Genomic DNA, 20449 nt, shown 5'->3' with positions numbered 1-20449 from the left:
AGAATATTTTTAAAATTGAGTAAACTTGAAAAAAATGTTGTGTGTCAGAGTTCACATCTCTATATTTTAGTTAAAGTATTTGCGTATCAAAGAATAGTTTCAAAAAAGCATTAAGCAGCCTGCCAATGAAGCATTTTTCAAATTTAGACAAATTGCATCACATATATGCCAGTTAATTTGTTCAGAGATCTATATTAAATATTATTTGATATAAATATATTGTTGTTGTTACCAACCACACACTACTAACAACAGCTTTCACAGCAAGTAAAAATCAGTTACACACTTATAACTAGTAAGTGAACCCTACAGAATCCTGGGAATTGATAAATGCTTACATGGCTTATAAAAATATTTTGCATTCATTGTGGAGTTACTTCCTCAATCTATAAGCCCTAAGAAGAAATATCCAAATTTTACTTTAATTTCCCTAAATGTGCCTTCATAAACTGAGATCTAGTCAAGCTTCTAAACATGCCTTTTGCTGTGTTTATATCTACATCATAAATTTTTTCCACGATTAAATGCTTTCCTTGCCCCTTTTCAACCACAGAAGCTGATTGTAGTCATTGTGAAACTATATTGGTTGTAAATGCTAATATTTATTGAGAGTGTTCTGAAGGCTCAGGAAACAATATACTCCAGGATCGAAACTACGACATATGTATAAATGACTGCTCTAAGGTCTGACAAACTAGCATATCCTTGCTCACTTTGTAGTCCTGCCATTGTCTTCTATCTACTTTACCTATAAGGAATGACTGCAATGTCATCCTTCCACAAAATTTACACCTAGTGAGCAAGCCCACAGAATGGAAATTATTTTGCTTTACCTCTACTCACATCTGACTTTATGTATTCTGATTTAGTAAGTTTTGTTAAAACATTTATTTGAAGATTCATTAAAAGTGGAAATTAATTGTTTTTTCAAAAAAACACACATTTGTCCCTCCAAGGATATTTTTATGTGAATTAACCAGAATGACCCAATCATAACATAGTAACCGCACTGAAAATTTCAGACATCACTTTCTAATCTTCACTAATCAATTATGCAAAGAGAACCCAACCCTCTCTTTTTGAACAAGCAAATGCTTGCAGTCAAAATCTGTACTAAATTTCCTCTTAAAGAAATAAAACTATTTTTAGATACAAAACCCTCATTACACTGTAGACAAAATTTTCTTTAAAAAATAAGCTATTTGAATATACGGAATCTTAAAATGTAGTTTTCTGTTTATGATCTTTTGGGGAGAGTGTTCTGGAAGAAAATTAAATACGCTTCAAAAATGTGTCTAAATAAATAACTGTCTCACAAAATTTAAAATTTCTGCAGAATTCCAGAATCATTTATTTTTTTGAGGGTTTTTCAAATTATGGTGTCAAAATTGTTTGGTAACGTTTTAGTCAAGCTTGCTATCTCTTTTTTTTTGTTGTTTCTCTTTCAAATTAGCAAAAATGGTTATTCTTTGAGAAAGGAATAGGCGAACATTAGGTAAAATGATGCACTCACATATGCCTAAAAATATCTGGTTAATAATGCATTCAACAAACTCATTCAGAACTTGTCAAGTTAACCAGCGTGAAAAGTTCACTATCTCTCTTTTTATCCTAATCGATTAGAAAACAAATGGTGTGAATAAGCAGTCTCCAATGACCTGCTATTTGTTCAGGTCAAGGTGAAAAAAATGGTATATTTAACTCTCAAGTCAATAAAACATTTTGTTACATATCTCAGCTCAATTACCTTTCCCCCCAAAAGAATTATTTGACTCACTCTGACCCAATGGAGCCTCTCTCACTTATCACAGTTGCCACTTAGCATGTGGTGTTGTGAGTTTATAATATATTATCCAGATCTACCATGATGCTGACATTGTAACTTGCATAAAAACAGGCATTGGGCCTGTTTGTCCTCAAAATTGTATCCCTGAGTCCTAAAAGAGTACCTAGAACTTATGGTTTGCTGACAAAATATTTATTAAATAAATAGTGAGTAAATGAATGAATTATATTTAATACTAATAATTAACATATGCTTATTAGATACTGGACAATCATGTAAAAGTTTTTACTGTATTAACTTATGTAATTCTCATAACTTCAGGAAGTGATTGTAGTACTATCTTTTAACAAAGTTGAGGAAACAGCAGTGCATAAATTTTAAGGAATTTGCTCAATGCCACATAGCTCTAAAGGGTGATGTCAGGATTCACATCTAAGCTGTCTGGTTACAGAGTTCCTGTTTTTAAGCTTGTTATACATGGAATGAAAAAACAGATTTATCTTTTCACTTTGCCAACTTTATTAGTCATCCTCCAGAGAGCATGATTGAGAGTGTTGAAGCTTTTCATTAAGTCTGTGGCAGAAATAAGAAGAAAAAGGAATGCATTTTAAAAGTACTGAAAATGTGATTTCCACTAGATTTGGCCATTCATTCCATTCATTGAGATGTAGAAGTTTCAAGAAATCCGTATGTCAAAGAGGTATCCGTACTCTTATGTTTATGGCAGCATTATTTGCAGTAGCCAAGATATGGAATGAACCTAAATGCCCATCTACAAATGAATGCATAAAGAAAATGTCACACACACACACACACACACACACACACACAATGGAATACTACTGAGAAATAAAACAGAATGAAATCCTGCCATTAATGACAACATGGATGAATAAGTGAGTGAAATAAGCCAAGCACAGAGATACAAATACTGCACAATCCGACTTATACATAGAATAATAATAATAATAAACTTGATTTTATAGAAGTAAAAAGTAAGTGAAAAGTGGTTATCAGAAGCTAAACAGGGTAGTGGAGACAAATTAAATGAGGTTGATTGATTGATATAAAATAACAAACACAAAAAGTAAGTTCTGATGTTTTATTACACAGTAGGGTGACTGTGGCAGTTAACAGTGTAGTATGTATTTTAAGATAGCTGGCAAAGAATATTTTAAATGTTATTCCACAAATAAATGATAAATGTTTAAAGTGATGGATATCCTAATTACCTTGATTTGACCATTTTACAATGTATACATGCATTGGAACATCACAGTGTATGCCATAAATAAATATGAACCATTCTTTTTTGACAATTATAAATTTTAAAATTCATTAAAAACAAAAGTTATTGGAAGTGAAATTTCATCTGGATTTGACAATTCATTTTATTTATTGAGACCTTTTGAATTTGCAAGTTTTGAGCCTATATGATAAAACAAGACAAAGATAAAAAGTAAAAGCGAGAGAGAAAAAAAAGATGGAGACAGAGACAGAGAGAGACAGAAAAAGAAGGAAGGAAATAGAAAGGAAGGGGACACGCTGGAAAGATGAACATTGTAGAAGTTGAGTGGTTAAGATCAGTTATATGTATACTGATTCTGAGGTTCCATTACATTTTTAATGCATAGAACTAAAACTCCAGAAGAATATTGCAGTGGTGAGTGGAGAGTTATCTAGAAAAGAAACATTTGAAATCACAGTATTGGGTGGGATTTTAAATGATACACAGAACCTCTACTTCCACATAGAATTTGGAAAGCAGCAAAGTAAATTCTTCTCATTCTAACAACTTAAAAAGCCAAGTAATCTACAAAATTATACCTTTTCATGAGTCTATCAGAGAACCAAGGTTCAAAACATCCAAGAAATCTGAATTGCAAGGAAGACCAAGTTACTTCAAATGTAGATGAGAAGCCTGAGCATCTCTTTCTTTCACTGTCGGCATGGAGTATGAGTACATTTGTTCACCATACAGATAGGAAGAAATTACTGGCTATATACCCAAAGGATTATAAACCATTCTAGTATAAAGACACATGCACACTTATGTTTATTGCAGCACTATTCACAATAGCAAAGACTTGGAAGCAACCCAAATGACCATCAATGATAGACTGGATAAAGAAAATGTAGCACATATACACCATGGAATACTACGCAGCCATAAAAATAGGATGAGTTCATCTCCTTTGCAGGAACATGTATGAAGCCAGAAACCATCATTCTCAGCAAACTAACATAGGAACAGAAAACCAAACACTGCATGTTCTCACTCATAAGTGGGAGTTGAACAATGAGAACACATGGATACAGGGAGGGGAGTATCACACACCGGGGCCTGTCGGGGGTTGGGGTGCCAGGGGAGGGATAGCATTAGGAGAAATACCTAATGTAGATGATGGGTTGATGGGTGCAGCAAACCACCATGGCACCTGTATACCTATGTAATAAACCTGCACGTTCTGTGCATGTGTCCCAGAACTTAAAGTATAATTTAAAAAAAGAGGAAATCAGCTTAAAATCAAGTAATTTTAAAGGCCAAATGAGAGTTATTGGGAAAAGCAGGAATTCCTAGAATAAAAGAGTTTGCATTCACTCCTAAGGTCTTCTCTGCAGGCCCCCAACAAGCATTTACAAACAAATAAAATAAAATAAAATTAACTTCTTCAAATATCATTGTTCCTGGTTGTCTTTGACTAAACAGCGTGAAAATTACTGGAATAAATGCTTTAGTGGAGAGGGTAAACACCATGCATAAATATGTGAGAAATATCAGAGATGGAAAATATAAGGAAGTATTCAATAAAATTCTATAAATAAAAACTCATGCACACAGTCACAATATCTGAGACAAAGGATTTCTTTCACAAGTTTATCAGTAGATTCAGTAACTTGAGAAAAGTATTAGTGAACTTGAAGATAAAGCAACATACATTAACCAGAGAGAAAAGTTCAAGAAAAAATATGGAACTAAAAGTTACCAAATAACTGTAGGGCAATATCAAACAGTCTAATATACATACAGTTAGTGTTTCAGAACAAGAATCAAGGGAGAATGGGTCAGAATAAACATTTGAAGACAAAATGGTCAAGAATTTTCTAAAAATAAGAAAACATAAAATCACAGGTACAAAATACTCAGAAGACGCAAGGAAGGACGTGTGTTAGTCAGGGTTCTCCAGAGAAACAGAACCAACAGGATGTATGGGGTAGGAGTGGGATGAGGGATTCATTACAAGGAATTGGCTCATGTGATTCTGGGAGACTGGCAATTTCAAATTCTTCTGGGTGGATCATCAGGCAGGAGATCCAGGATTACTGATAATCTAGTCGGAACCCATGGGCAAAGTGCTGTAGAACCAGAAAAAGCTGGTGATGTAGATAAGATCTGAAGGCAGTCTGCTGAATTAGCTCTTGCTTTGGAGAGGCTAGTCTTTTTGCTCTATGCAAACCTTCATATAATTGAATAAGGCCAATCCACATTATGGAGGTCAATAGGCATTCCTCAAATGCCACCAATTTCAATGTTAATCTCTCCCAAAACATCCTTAGAGTAACAAACACATTAATGTCTGACCAAATGTAAGCACATCATGGCCCATTTAAGTTGACACATTAAAATTAATCAATATAAGTGTACTCCTTGTCAACCTGGCAGTCATATACATTCCCTTAAAACATACTTGATCTCCAAATGAAAACAAAAATAAGGTCAAACTTCTACCTAACATGATATTTCCATTCTTAATAAAATCAAAACTATAGGCTATAGTAACAAAAAAAGCATGTACTAGTATAAGAATAGATACACAGACAGATGGAACACAGAGAACCCAGAAATAAAGGCAAATACTTACAACCAAAACTATAGTTAACAAAAAAAGTGTGTACTGGTATAAAAATAAATACATAGACATATGGAACACAGAAACCCCAGAAATAAAGGCAAGTACTTAAAACCAACCGATCTTTAAGAAAGCATACAAAAACGTAAACTGAGCACAAGACATCCTATTTAATAAATGGTGCTTGGAAAACTGGATATCCACATGTAAAAGAGTGAAAGTGGATTCCTATCTCTCATCATATACAAAACTCAATGTAAGATGGATTAAAGATTTAAATCTAAGACCTGAAACCATAAAACTTTTAGAAGAACACCTAGAAAAATCTCTTTCCAGCATTGGCCTAGGCAAAGAATTTATGATTGGGATCCCAAAATCAAATGCAACAGAAACAAAAATAAATAAATGGGACCTAATTAAACTAAAACAGTTCTGCACAGCAAAAGAAACAATCAACAGGGTAAACAGACAACCCACAGAATGGGAGAAAATATTTGCAAACTATGCATCCAACAAAGGACTAATATCGAAAATCTACAAGCAATACAAATCAGCAAGAATAAAAACAAATAATACTACCAAAGAGTAGGCAAATGACACGAATAGATATTTCTCAAAAGAAGATATACAAATGTCCAACAAACATATGAAAAACTGCTTAACATCAATAATTGTCTGATAAATGCAAATTGAAACCCCCATGAGAGATCACCTTACCCCAGCCAGAATGGCCATTATTAAAAAGTCAAAAAACAGTAGGTGTTGGTGTGGATGTGGTGAACGGGAATGCTTGTACACCACTGGTGAGAATGTAAATTAGTTCAGCGTCTATGGAAATCAGTATGGAGATTACTCGAAGAACCAAAGGTTATTTTGGTGAGCAATGTATCTTTTGGACTTTTCCAGTTTGGGTTAGTAGATCTTAACAGGCAAATTCACTTCAACTTTTCAATATCTTTAACCCTTTAAATCCATGTTTCTACAGAAAAATAAAAGCAGGGACTGCATGTTTAACTCACTGTGGGCTACTTTTGGTCCATGTTTTAGCCAAACAACAAATGTGTTAGAGTCTTTTCTCACTCTTTGAGCTGCAACATTAAATGCACTATATCTGCTTACTGGACTTGTATCAAAAAATTTGGTCTGATCTAGTGTTATATTCCTTCCATCATTATCTTACATCCTTAGTATCCATTTCCAAACATATTCTCTGAATTTCAGCCTGTGTATGTTAGGGAACTCAAATACTTCTTTTAGAGTATAGCACACCTCTACATAGTTTATGCTTTGTCCCTCACCTATAGGACCCTGTTGGCATGATCATTGCTCACTGCAGCCTCAACCTCCCAGGCTCAAGTGATCCTTCCATCTCAGCCCTCTTAAGTAGGTGGGAACATAGGCATTTGCCACCACGATATTTTTATTTCTTTATATATATATATGGGTTCTCACTATATTGCATATGTTAGTCTTGAACTCCTGGACTCAAGTGATCCTCCCAGCCTGGCCTCCCAAAGTGATGAGATTACAGATGTGAGCCACTATATCCAGCCTCATTAGTGTCTTTAAAACTAATCATATTAGACAGCCAATTCCAGAAATACCAGAGCTACTAATTTTAAAGGTTAGCAAGTCCAACATTTGTAGGGTGAGTTGGCAGGCAGGAGATCCAGAAGGGCTATTGTTTCAGTCTGAGTCCATAAGCAGTCTTCCATAGAACCAGGAAGAGTCAATGTGGTTGATGATGTCTGAGACAGTCTTTTGAAGAATACTCTTTTCTTTGTGAGAGGATGGTCATTTTACGCCAATCAACCAATTAGATGAAGCTCACCGAAATGATGGAGGGCAATCTGCTTTATTCCAATTCCACAGATTGGAGCCATGTATGATGTTAGGCCTTCTCTACGAAGGTTTTTCCTCTTTAAAATATCAATGTATTTGAATGACCATGCAGCACAATGATGTGCAGACAGGCAGACTAAATAATTGTTCAAAACATAAATATATGAAGGAACTTCCTTTAATATATCAATTTGTTATATTTAATATTACAACATCATTGAATTTTTGTCATCATATGTACATTTTAAATACTGGTAAAAATTAGATTGCAAAATTAATATTATAACTAAATCATTGAAAAATATGTGACAAGAGCCTTGAACCAGATCCTTTATTTTTTGTTACATTTAATCCATTTGTTTTTTAAATTATTAATACATACTCAAATATTCTATCAGGATTAAATTTAAATATTCTAAATTTAGTATCTTGATTGTGATTTTCCTCTGTCTACTCTTTATGACTTTGAAGTATTTTTTTAGTCAAGTAAAAGACGTTTCAGAAATTATGTGATCTGTTAATACCCAAAATTACCACAATTATATTACCACAATACTATTTGCTACATCATAGTGGGCTTAATATTGCTTTAAATAAATGATATAGAGAAAAGCTATGATGTTAAACACTTCAGCTAAATTTGTCTTTAAATTTACCAGCATTTTTACTAAGATGCCAAAAGATGAGGTTTCCTTGTTTAGCCTAAGTCAATATTAGCATATATTGAAAAGATTGAGAGTTATAAAGAGTAAATGACTATGATTCTGGAAGAAATTAATAATATAGGATCAGGTTTGAAAATTAATATAAAGCCACATCTATAAATACAAATTTAGTAGAAGACATAAATCTCTAAATATCTTGCGTTTGACATTGTAACACTAAATTTGCAAAGGAGGAGCGAAATAATAGCCATTTATTGAGCACTTGCTATAGAAATAGACTTTTGTGCACATTGTTTTATTGCAACTTTGTAGTAAATCTCACAGATATCAAGTGCCAGAGGCAAGATTAAACCTCCTGTCACCCAAATAATGCATGGACTTTTCAATGATTTACTGCCTTCTATTAGACCTTGTCTACATTCTGAAAGTTACATTCCACCCCCACCGACTATCCCCAGTGAAATAAAACAAAACATGATTCTCGAGGTATTTGGATTTTTTTAACCATTGAAGCTGAGAAACAATAGAAGTAAGCAGCAGTCCTAAGTGACATCTAGATAACATGGCTAGCAAAAATAAACTTAAAATTTTTTTATTGTTTTTCTTGTTATATCAAAATATAAATTGTCATTAGTTGAATAAGATAAATATGTTCTTGCCCTTTATTGGCAAATTCCTGATTGTTCATACTTCAGACTGATCTGTTTTCAATTGATTTTCAATTCTTGGCCAGAACTTTGCACAAATCAGATGTGTATGAATACAAACTATTCACCTATACAATGGTCAAGAATTAATGTGTTTTCTACAGTTTGTTTAGTAGCTAAAGTGTTTAGTACAAAATAACATATTTGATCTTGTTTTCTTAGGTTCTAGCTGCTAAAATGATCTGAAAATTTCTCTTACCTGTGGAACAGCAAATGCAGGTTTGATTTCCTAATGAATATGGTTCATATAGATTGTTTATATCCACTTACTTGAATGTTGATGAAACTCACAGGAGATATGCCCACGAGAATATGCTTTCATTATCTTCCAGTTTAAGAACAGCAATATGATTTATTCAATAGTGAAAAAGTAAATGGCTTAGAAAAATGTACCACATGTCGACATTTATTGAATAGTTTTTTGTCCTCTGGTTAAAATGATGGCATTTTAAAATGTTTTAAAGTGTTTTAATGTTAAATAAAAACCTTGATATGAGACATACACAATTTAATTTGTTTATTTTTGAAACGAGGTCTTGCTTTGTGGCCCAGGCTGTAGTGCAATGCTGTGATCTCAGCTCATTGCAACCTCCACATCCCAGGCTCACCTCCACCTCAGCCTCCTGAGTAGCTGGGACGGTGGGTGTGCACCACCATGCCTGTCAAGTTTTTCTACTTTCAGTAGAGATGGGGTTTCTCTATGTTGTCCAGGCTGGTCTCCAACCTCTAGGCTCAAGCTATTAGCCTGCTTTGGTTCCCAAAGTTCTGGGATTACAGTCATGAGCATCTGTGCCTGGCCATGACATACAATTTTATAACATAACTTTGACACTGGCTTAAAACTTATCTGAGGCCTAGTGTCCTCATGCTGGCAATATAAGCCATTTTATATTGCAATGAGTCAGTAAATATAAAGAACTATAATAACGTTAAATCGCCATATGTCTTCCACACAATCTAGCAGATAGATTTACAGTCATTCAAATGCATTACACTTTCATTCTGTTAAAATTATAAACTGCTATGTTTGCAGTGAATAAAGTATAATACTTGAAATCATTGGAGTATTAATAGCAAATTAATAAAAAAGCTACAAAAATGCCATAGACTTAAAGAAGACAAAAAATTTACATCTCTGTAAAACATCATAAGTCATCTCATGTTCCAATATTGGGTGCACAGATATTTAGAATTATTATATACTCGTTGAATTGTTCCCTTTATTTTTATATTGTGACTCTTTTTGTCTGTCTTTTTACTGTTTTTTTTTTATTATCTATTTAAAGTCAGTTTTATCTGAGATACAGTGTAGTTTTTCTGCTCACTTTTGGTTTCTATTTGCATGGAATATCCTTTTTGACTACTCCTTTACTTTTAGTCTATATGTGTTTTTATCACCAAGGATATAGTTTATCATTCTTTAAATCCATTCCACCAATCTATATCTTTTAACAGGAACATTAATCCATTTACAGTCAAGGTTAATAATGATATGTGAGGTTTTATTCCTGTCACATTGTAAATGTTTAGCTAGTTGTTTTATACATTCTTTTCTTTCTGTCTATTTTTTTTGCAGTTCAGTGTAGTTCTGTTGTATTGCTATTTAATTCCAGTCTCTTCCTTTGTGTAATTGTCTTATACGATGGCTGAGTTTTATAATCCCATGTGATTTTTTGGTAGTGAATATCAGCCTTTTGTTTTTATGTTTAGGACTTTTTCTAGTATTTCTTATGAGGCTGATCAAGTAGTGATGCATTCCATCATCATTTGGTTGTCTGGAAAAGACTTTATTTATCCTTCATTTATAGAGCTTATTCTAGCTGGATATAAAATTCACAGCTCTTTTCTTGTGTGTCCTTTAGCACTTTCAAAAAAGCCTCTCATTCTCTTCTGGCTTGTAAGGTTGTTGCTAAGAAGTTTGTTGTTTGTCTGATGGGGCTTCCTTTTCAGCAGACTAGACAGTTTTCTATTGCTAATATTAGAATTTTTTGTTCACATTGAATTTAGATAGTCTGATAACTATACGGCATGGCAAAGTCTGATTTGCAATGTATTTTTCTAGTGATCACTGAGACTCTTGTATTTGAATGTATAAATCCCTTGTTAGCATTCTTCTTATCAGCACATAGAGCAATGGAACAGAATAGAGAACCAAGAAATAAGACCACACACCTACAACCATCTGAACTTTGACAAACCTGACCAAAGAAAAGCAATGGGGAAAGGATTCCATATTGAATACGTACTGGGAGAAGTGGCTAGCCATATGCAGAAGATTGAAGCTGGACTTCTTCCTTACACCATATACAAAAATCAACTCGAGATGGATTAAAGACTTAGATGTAAAACCAAGAAGAAAGCCTAGCAATACCATTTAGGACATAGGCATGGGCAAAGATTTCATGATGAAGATGCCAAAAGAAATTGCAACAAATGCAAAAATTGACAAATGGGATCTAATTAAACTAAAGAGCTTCTTCACAGCAAAAGAAACTATCAACAGATTAAACAGCAACCTACAGAATGGGAGAAAAATTTTGCAATCTATTCTCTGACAATGGTCTAATATCCAGAATATACAAATAACTTAAGCAATTTCACAAGAAAAAAACAAACAACTCCATTAAGAAGTGGGCAAAGGGGCCAGGTGCAGTAGCACATGCCTGTAATCCCAACACTTTGGGAGGCCGAGGTGGGTGGATTGCCTGAGCTTGGGAATTTGAGACCAGCTTGGCCAACATGGTGAAACCCCGTCTCTATTAAAATACAAAAAACTAGCCAGCATGGCAGCGTGCACCTGTAATCCCAGCTACTTGAGAGGCTGAGAAAGGAGAATAGCTAGAAACCCGGAGTTGGAGGTTGCAATGAGCTGAGATCGCACCACTGCACTCCAGCATGGGTGACAGAGAGAGACCCTGAAAAAGAAAGAAAGAAAGAAAGAAAGAAAGAAAGAAAGAAAGAAAGAAAGAAAGAAAGAAAGAAAGAAAGAAAGAAAGAAAGAAAAGAAAAGAGAGGGAAAGAAGAAAGAAAGAAAGAAGGAAAGAAGAAAGAAAGAAAGAAAGAAAGAAAGAAAGAAAGAAAGAAAGAAAGAAAAAAGAAAGAAAGAAAGAAAGAAAGAAAGAAAGAAAGAAAGAAAGAAAGGAGAAAGGAAGGAAGGGAAGGGAAGGGAAGGGAAGGGAAGGGAAGGGAAGGGAATGTGGTACACACATGTGACAGAGCAAGACTCTGAAAAAAAGAGAGAAAGAAAGAAGAATGAAAGAAAGAAAAAAGAAAGAAAGAAAGGAAGAAGGAAAGAAAGGAAGGAAGGAAGGAAGGAAGGAAGGAAGGAAGGAAGGAAGGAAGGAAGAAAAAGAAGAAAGAAAGAAAGAAAGAAAGAAAGAAAGAAAGAAAGAAAGAAAGAAAGAAAGAAAGAAAGAAAGAAAGAGAAAGGGAGAAAGGGAGAAAAGAGAAAAGGAAGGAAGGAAGAAAGGAAGGAAAGAAGGGAGGGAGGGAGGGAGGAAGGAAGGAAGGAAGGAAAAGGTAGAAAGAGAAAAAAGGAAGGAGAGAAAGAAACTGATGCAAGGCAGGCATAAACTTTCATTAATAAACTCAGAATCTCCATCAACATATTCAAAAAATCAATAAGCAAGCAAACATGAAATGAGTAAAAGGAAAGTGAAAAATATATAAATGGATGATTTTTTATTTGTTTTTTCAAAATTATATCAAAGACCACCACCACAAAACCCGAAAATAAAAAACATATTGAGTCAAAGCACCCTGTTGCAACAGAATCTTGTTAAATCAGCAATTTTTTTTTTTTTTTTTTTTTTTTTTTTTTTACCAGACACAGAATTAACTGGGAAAAGGAAGGATTAACAGTACCTATAACACATGGAATTCGTGAATTTTCAAACTCCACCAGTAAAAAGTAAAGACAATTTATTGAGTGAAAATCCCAGCAAAATCAAGCTGGAAGAGTAGATAAGCTTTTATACGTTCCAAGTTTCAGGTGAATTACCACCCCCACCTCTGTGCAGTCTCAATACAGGTGTCGCCAAAGGATTGTGAATGATTGAAACTGTGCTCAAGGTAATTAAGGATATCAGAAATATGCAGTATATACACCCAGTAGGACAAGTCTTCACCCTAAGGAAAACAAAACGCTGAAAGAAAGAAAAAAAAAAGCTAACTGAGTCAAGTAGAATCATTGGGAAGAAAAGCTTCATTAAGAAAGGAGAATTCTGGGAGATGTAGGTCTCAGAGCACTATTAGGGCAACATAAAATGTCTAAGGTGTAGAGAACCACTTTGAAAGGCAAGAACTGACTGGCTATAGGACTCAAGGAAGTGCAGGGAGAATTTGTTCATAAATTAGGCTTAGGTCTGAGAGCTAAAGTAGCTATACAGTAATATTTTAAGGCCACAATGAAAGCTAGAGAGTGATTCCTTGATGTATCACCAACTTCCTATGTACCTTCTTCTGAGAGTCAAGATGCCCAGCACATTTAAACATGGATGGAGCAAGAAGATGGCAATTGAACTCCATATGATGAGAGTTAAAGTATAAAAGGATGAAAATAACAAAATAATGTTTTAGAAGGTTGCCAGCAGCCTGTTACCATTGCCAGCAGCCTCAGTTACCTTATTCTGTCCTCTAGTCATTATCTGTTCTGAAGCAATGATAAATTTATGTAATAGCTAGTTTTCTAAAGTTTTAATATAAACAGAAAATTTTACCATTTATAGGTGTCAGTTATATGAATTTTGATAAACACAACTATGTAAGCAAATCAAGTTACAGAATATTTTTATTACCCTATAAAGTCCTCTCATCACTTTGTAGCCAATTACTTTCCTTTACTCCCAAGTTCTGGCAACCACAGATGTGCTTTCTGTTGTGATTTTGCCTGGTCCAGATTATTATATCAATGGAATCACAATGTATGTAACTTTTTGAGTTTGGCTTTTTCAACTTAGCAAGAAGTATTTGAGATTCATTCCTGTACTAGATAATTATATTTTATTCCTACTTATCACTGAGTAGTATTCCATTTTATGGATGTACTACAATTGTTTTATTCATTCACTAGGTGTTGGAAATGTGTTTATTTTTCTGAGTAATGTGCCTTTGAATTTCATCCATGTCTTTTTATGACTTGATAGCTCATTTCTTTTTTAGAGCTAAATAATATTTCATTATCTGGATATACCACAGTTTATTAATACATTGATTTACTGAAGAGCATTTTAGTTGCTTGTAAGTTTTGGCAATTATAAATAAAGCTTCTGTAAACATCTATGTGCAAAATTTTGTGTGGATATTGTTTCCTTTGGGCAAGTACCAAGGAGCATGATTACTGGATTATAAGTAAATTTAGCTTTGTAAGAAGCTTCCAAACTGTCTTGCAAAGTGATTGGACCATTTTGCATTCCCACCAGTAATAAGGCATGAGAATTCCTGTTTTCCTGTTGGTGCACATCATCGCTAGCATTTGCTGTTTTATGTGTTCTGGGATTTTGGTCACTCTAGTTATGAAGAGATATATCATTGTTTTTATTTGCATTTCTCTGATGACCTATGATGTAGAGCATCATTTCATATGGTTACATGCCATATGTATATCTTTTATGGGGTGTCTTTGACTCATTTTTAAAATCATTTTTTGACTTTTTTTTTTGAGACGGAATCTCGCTCTGTCGCCTACGCTGGAGTGCGGAGGCACAATCTCGGCTCACTACAACCTCTGCCTTTCAGGCTTGAAGCTGGAACTACAGGCGCGCCACTGCACCAGGCCTTTTTGACCATTTTAGGTGGTTTTTAAGGTCTTTGACTCATTTTTAAATCAGGTTATTTGTGTTCCTATTGAGTTTTAAACAGTTCTTTGTAAATTTTAGATAACAGTCTTTTATCAGATGTGTCCTTGCAAATATTTTCTCCTAGTCTGTCATTTCATTCTTTTGATCATCCATGTATTTTTCATCACATTTTGGATAATTTCTTATGTGCATATCGAAGAACAAGTATATAGATTAGTATATAAATTCTTGAAGATAGAAAAGATCTCGCAGAACTTAAAAAATTGACCTTTAACTCTGCTGTATATCTAAGAGGCTAATGTTCTATTTCACAGAAAATTATTACATAGAACATCTGCATATTGTCCTAACTCTTCTGTTAATATTCCCTATTCATAGATTTACCTTATAATTATGTGCATTAATATCTCCTCTATTAAATTTTTTTCTTTTTTTTTTTTTTTTTTTTGAGACAGAGTCTCAATATTTCACCCAGGCTGGAGTGCAGTGGCGTGGTCTCGGCTCACTGCCAGCCTCTGCCACACAGGCTCAAGCAATTCTCATGCCTCAGCCTCCCCAGTAGCTGGGATTACAGGCGTCCGCCACCACACCCAGCTAATTTTTTTGTATTTTTAGTAGAGATGGGGTTTTGCCATGTTGGCCAGGCTGTTCTCGAACTCCTGACCTCAGGTGATCTGCCTGCCTTGGCCTCCCAAAGTGCTGGGATTAAGGCATGAGCCACCGCACCTGGCCTATTAAATTTTCAATGAAGTTAAATCTCTCTCATACCATTTAGAATTAGAGCATTGTCAAATTTAAATAAATATGGTAACCTTTATTAAATGATTGTATGTCTTGTTATAGGTTATGTTTTCATATTATTTCATTATGTATGTGACAATAGGACTTCCAGATAATTCATAGGTTGTAATTTCAAGAAGAACCTGAATTTTAGAGAATTTAAGTTATTAATTTGATAGCATATAGATAATTAGAATCAGAGCTAGCCCTATGGCCTGTATTATTAGCTTTCTTTTTCAGTAATATGCATATTTTTTTCCACTGGGGGATTATTTTGGACCTAGGTAGAAAGTACACCTATGTGATCACTGGAATCATGTAATGCATGTTCCAGATCAGTTACTTGTTCACTTGAGAAAAAAAAAATCATAATATTTTTTATCCCAGAAGAGAATTAGTGTGTTTTCTTCTTTGGGCATCCCTGTGGAATTCTAGAGCTCAAGGGCCCAGTATAAGAATTCAAATGCACTATATTCTTAGCATACCTGAATTGAGTGAGCAGTTCATTTCCAAAGGTAAGAGAAAAGGAATTTGATCACTTGTAAAATATTAAGAAGCTCTCACCTTGAATTTAAGACTAAAATATATTCCTTACTATTTAAATATAAGAAAGAGGATTCTATTTAATGCAAAGCTCTATTACAAATTGAATCACATACTTTCCAAGGATCATAGGAGGGAATACGTGTGTTGTTTTAGCAATAGTTTATATAAATAATTATATTACTTGTTATTGGATGGTATTTATTATATAGAAATTTCAGAAGTTGTGTAAGAATCATAGTAAAAGGATAGACATAATTCATTTTTGATATAAATATGTCACAAAAATACACCCAAGGACTTCACAGGCATAATGACCAAATGATCACATAAATTGACACGTCTGATATTGGTATTAAGCTAAAATTTGAAAAATAATAATGGTTAAAAAAACCTGCGCAGGCCAAAATGAACAAATTGGTGATGTTTGTTTCAGGAAAGAAAAGTGAAACACAAAAACAAAAATAAATGAAAAATGAACACCAAATTCTTTTGGTTTGCAAACAAGGTGCATCTATCTCCAGAATCAAATCTCTTGTGTCCACCCCCATTCTATAAGTACTAATGCAACAGGATAATTGCCAAAAAAAAAAAAAAAAGGATTTGAAATGGTTTGGTCAGAAAGATTGTCTCAAATGATAAATTTTAATGTAAGCCTAACTTATTGCATTTTCTAGTTATCTGGGCATATTTAAATATTAAATAACTTACATACTGTTTTTCTCATTTAAATACAACCCAGTCTTATAAGGTAGATATGATTGTTCCCATAACTCAGTCTTCATGAATTTTGAAACAATATTAAGAATAGATGGTAGTATGTTTGATGGAAAATGAACAGGAAATTAAACTGATTATAAATAGACTGTTTTTACGCTTTAAGTTCTAGCGTACATGTGCAGAACGTGCAGTTTTGTTGCATAGGTATACACGTGCCATGGTGTTTTGCTGCACCCATCAACCCGACACCTACATTAGGTATTTCTCGTAACATTATCCCTCCCCTAGCCTCCCACCCTCCGAGAGGCCCCCGTGTGTGATGTTCCCCTTCCCATGTCCAAGTGTTCTCATTGTTCAACTCCTACTTGCGAGTGAGAACATGCGGTGTTTGGTTTTCTGTTCTTGAGATAGTTTGCTGAGAATGATGGCTTCCAGCTTCATCCATGTTAAAAAGATATATTTAGCCCACGATTGAATAAAATAATTTAATTTATTTAATTACAGTAATGTATCCACTTGGACACAATTTTATCACCACCTATGCATTCGCTGACAAGGATTTCATCTTGCTTTTCCAAGAAACAAACATGAGGATATAATTGGATGAACTTAATTTTCACAGGCTGTTGCATTTAGTACATATAAACGATAGCTAAAATATCAGGGTTGCCTTCAGATATGGATCTATACAAGCTTCAATTAAACAATTTTACTGAAGTCACCATGTTTATATTAATGAGCTTCACAGAAGAATTTGATGTGCGAGTCTTCCTATTTTTATTATTTTTAGCAATCTATCTTTTCACTCTAATAGGCAATTTAGGGCTGGTTGTATTGGTCATTGGGGATTTCCGGCTTCACAACCCAATGTACTATTTTCTTGGTGTTTTATCATTCTTGGATGCCTGCTATTCTACAGTTTTCACTCCAAAAATGTTGGTCAATTTCCTAGCAAAAAATAAATCCATTTCATTTCTTGGATGTGTAGCACAGATGTTTCTTGCTTGTGCTTTTGGAACCACAGAATGCTTTCTTTTGGCTGCAATGGCTTATGATCGCTATGTAGCCATCTACAACCCTCTCCTGTATTCAGTGAGCATGTCACCCAGAGTCTATGTGCCACTCATCACTGCTTCCTACGTTGTTGGCATTTTACATGCTACTATACATACAGTGGCTACATTTCGCCTGTCCTTCTGTGGATCCAATGAAATTAGGCATGTCTTTTGTAATATGCTTCCTCTCCTTGCTATTTCTTGTTCTGACACTCACACAAACCAGCTTCTACTCTTCTACTTTGTGGGCTCTATTGAGATAGTCACTATCCTGATTGTCCTGATCTCCTATGGTTTGATTCTGTTGGCCATTCTGAAGATGCATTCTGCTGAAGGGAGGAGAAAAGTCTTCTCTACATGTGGAGCTCACCTAACTGGAGTGACAATTTATCATGGGACAATCCTCTTCGTGTATGTGAGACCAAGTTCCAGCTACGCTTCAGACAATGACATGATAGTGTCAATATTTTACACCATTGTGATTCCCATGCTGAATCCCATCATCTATAGTTTGCGGAACAAAGATGTAAAGGAGGCAATCAAAAGACTGCTTGTGAGAAATTGGTTCATACGTAAGTTATAGTTTTAAAATTGAGTAAAGTTGTAAATAATGTTGGGTATCAGTCCACATCTCTGTGGTCAGAAAGTAGCGAAAATGTGTTTCTTTTAGTTAACAGTGCTGGTAACTTCTAGAATATTTTCAAATAAAGCATCAATCAGCCTACTAATACACCATTTTAGAAGTATCAATATATTGTCTCGTGCATAAAATATGGCCTGTATTCATAGCCTATGACAATGTTTAAACTAACCTGCATTAAATATTCATTGATGTGCAAACATTGCTGTTTTTAGTTTTTATATAACTTGATTTTCACTGGCTATGTTAATAATGATGTCCTCTGGATTCTATGGATTCATATGTTCCTACATAACTCTATAATGGGTGCTAAAGTAAGTTTCCCCAGCACTATTTATTGAAGAGGCTCTCCTTTCCTCAATGTATTTTCTTGGTACATTTGTTGAAAAAAAAATGAGCTTTCTATAGATGTATGGATTTGTATGCAGTTCCATTGAATTGTCTGTTTTTATACAGTAACATGATATTTTTGTTATTGTAGTTCCATAGTATAATCTGAAGTCAGATAATGTTATTCCTCCATTTTTTTTCTCTTTGCTTATGGTAGCTTTGGCTATTCTGGGTCTTTTGTTTTTTCATATAAATTTTAAGATTCTTCTTTATTTTTGTGAAGAATGTCATTTGTATTTCGATAGGAATTGCATTGAATCTATAGGTTGCTTTTGGTAGCCCAGGCATTTTAATAATATTGATTTTTCTAGTTCACGAACATGGAATATCTTTCCATTTTATGTGCCCTACTCAATTTCTTTCATCAACATTTTATAGTTTTTATGGTACGTATCTTTCACTTCTTTGGTTATTCCTAGGTATTTAACTTTATTTATGGATATTGTAGATTTTTAAATTTCCTTTTCAGATTGATTGCTATTGGCATTGTAAACCAAAGATAAAATGCAAAGCCCTGGCCCCCCACCCTTCCCCACAACTGTCTGAATGGACTCCCTCCTGGGGCAGGGCACTCTAAAATTTAACATGAAAGACCACATTAGGCCATGACTGGAAGTAGGATCTGATGTGCCTCATTATAATCCTCCAGCATTAACATCAACACAGACCGTAAGTCTCATGAGAAACATTTACAATCTATTCTAAGCTTGCTACTTGGAGGCTTCATTTGCATGATAAAACCTTGGTCTGCACCACCCCTTATCTTAATCCAGACATTTCTTCCTACAGAAAACAACTTTTTCAACCAATTGCCAATCAGAATCTATTTAAAACTACCAATGACCTGGAAGTCCCACCCCTCCCCACCTCCTGCTTCAAGTTGTCGCACCCTTCCACATCAAACCAATGGAATTTTACATGCACTGATGAATGAAATTTCTAAAATTTGAATATGTCTTACTGTAGGCTATCAGTCATAATTATGGTTATTATTTAATCTATTGTAGAACACAGAGGTAACCAAATTTTTTTGTCAGTTGTCTGTTACTATGACTATTTAAAGTCATTTCCATGATTAACTGCTTAATTCTGATGCAGTTTCTGAAAACCTCACAAGCACACAAAATCCTAGAATATGGTATCTTTTAGGAGGTTCATGAAAGGATAGAAAGGACCCTGAAAAGCACTCATTCTCAAATAAATACAGCTTTCTGATAGCTTTAGAATCACATCATTTGGACTGGGTGAGAATTTCCTCAACTTTAATGAAAGGACTCACTGGTTTATAAAACTGCTAACCTAAGTAGAACAAAGAGTAATTGAATAGCAAGAAAACACTTTGCCAGATTTTTATGCTACATCAGCCATTACTAAACATGTTTAGATATACAATTTGAATGAACTCCATGGTCTGAGTCAATTTACCTATGATAACTCATCAGTTATCAGTGCTATGCACCTAAATTGGAGAAACAACTGATATTCAAGAGGACATAAGTTCAATGTTAAGCCTGGACTTGTGGAGAACGAGGACAGCCACCTTGTCCTTCTTGAGTCCCTAAAGCTTTTGTTGCTAAGAGTTCTGCATTCTGTGACTCATCATGCAAAAGATAAAATGATCCAAATTAAATATATATTGGTGTGGTGTCTTCTAAATTGCTGAAATAGTTTC

At 34.4% G+C, this 20449-nt stretch overlaps 1 protein-coding gene across 1 annotated transcript; it reads left to right on the top strand.

Annotated features, from left to right (window-relative positions):
* The first annotated feature begins 10879 nt into the window (after window positions 1-10879).
* On the top strand, window positions 10880-18330 carry OR5T1 (olfactory receptor family 5 subfamily T member 1). The gene is made up of 4 exons (XM_055290832.1): window positions 10880-10901; window positions 13701-13773; window positions 15817-15944; window positions 17345-18330. Exons 1-4 carry the CDS (start codon window positions 10880-10882, stop codon window positions 18328-18330), a joined length of 1209 nt encoding a protein of 402 aa, XP_055146807.1.
* The last annotated feature ends 2119 nt before the right edge of the window (window positions 18331-20449 follow it).

Source organism: Symphalangus syndactylus, chromosome 1, assembly GCF_028878055.3.
Source record: "Symphalangus syndactylus isolate Jambi chromosome 1, NHGRI_mSymSyn1-v2.1_pri, whole genome shotgun sequence".
Classification (NCBI taxonomy): domain Eukaryota; kingdom Metazoa; phylum Chordata; class Mammalia; order Primates; family Hylobatidae; genus Symphalangus; species Symphalangus syndactylus.
This window is presented reverse-complemented; position numbering and strand designations above follow the sequence as displayed.

What these genes read in the sequence shown, in the direction of transcription:
- OR5T1 (XM_055290832.1), top strand. Translation starts at nt 10,880, where the DNA reads ATGGCAAAGTCTGATTTGCAAT. An exon ending in TATATCAATGGAATCACAAT is followed by an intron (nt 13,774 to 15,816) that starts GTATGTAACTTT and finishes TTTTTATCCCAG; the next exon opens with AAGAGAATTAGTGTGTTTTC. An exon ending in TGAGCAGTTCATTTCCAAAG is followed by an intron (nt 15,945 to 17,344) that starts GTAAGAGAAAAG and finishes TATAAACGATAG; the next exon opens with CTAAAATATCAGGGTTGCCT.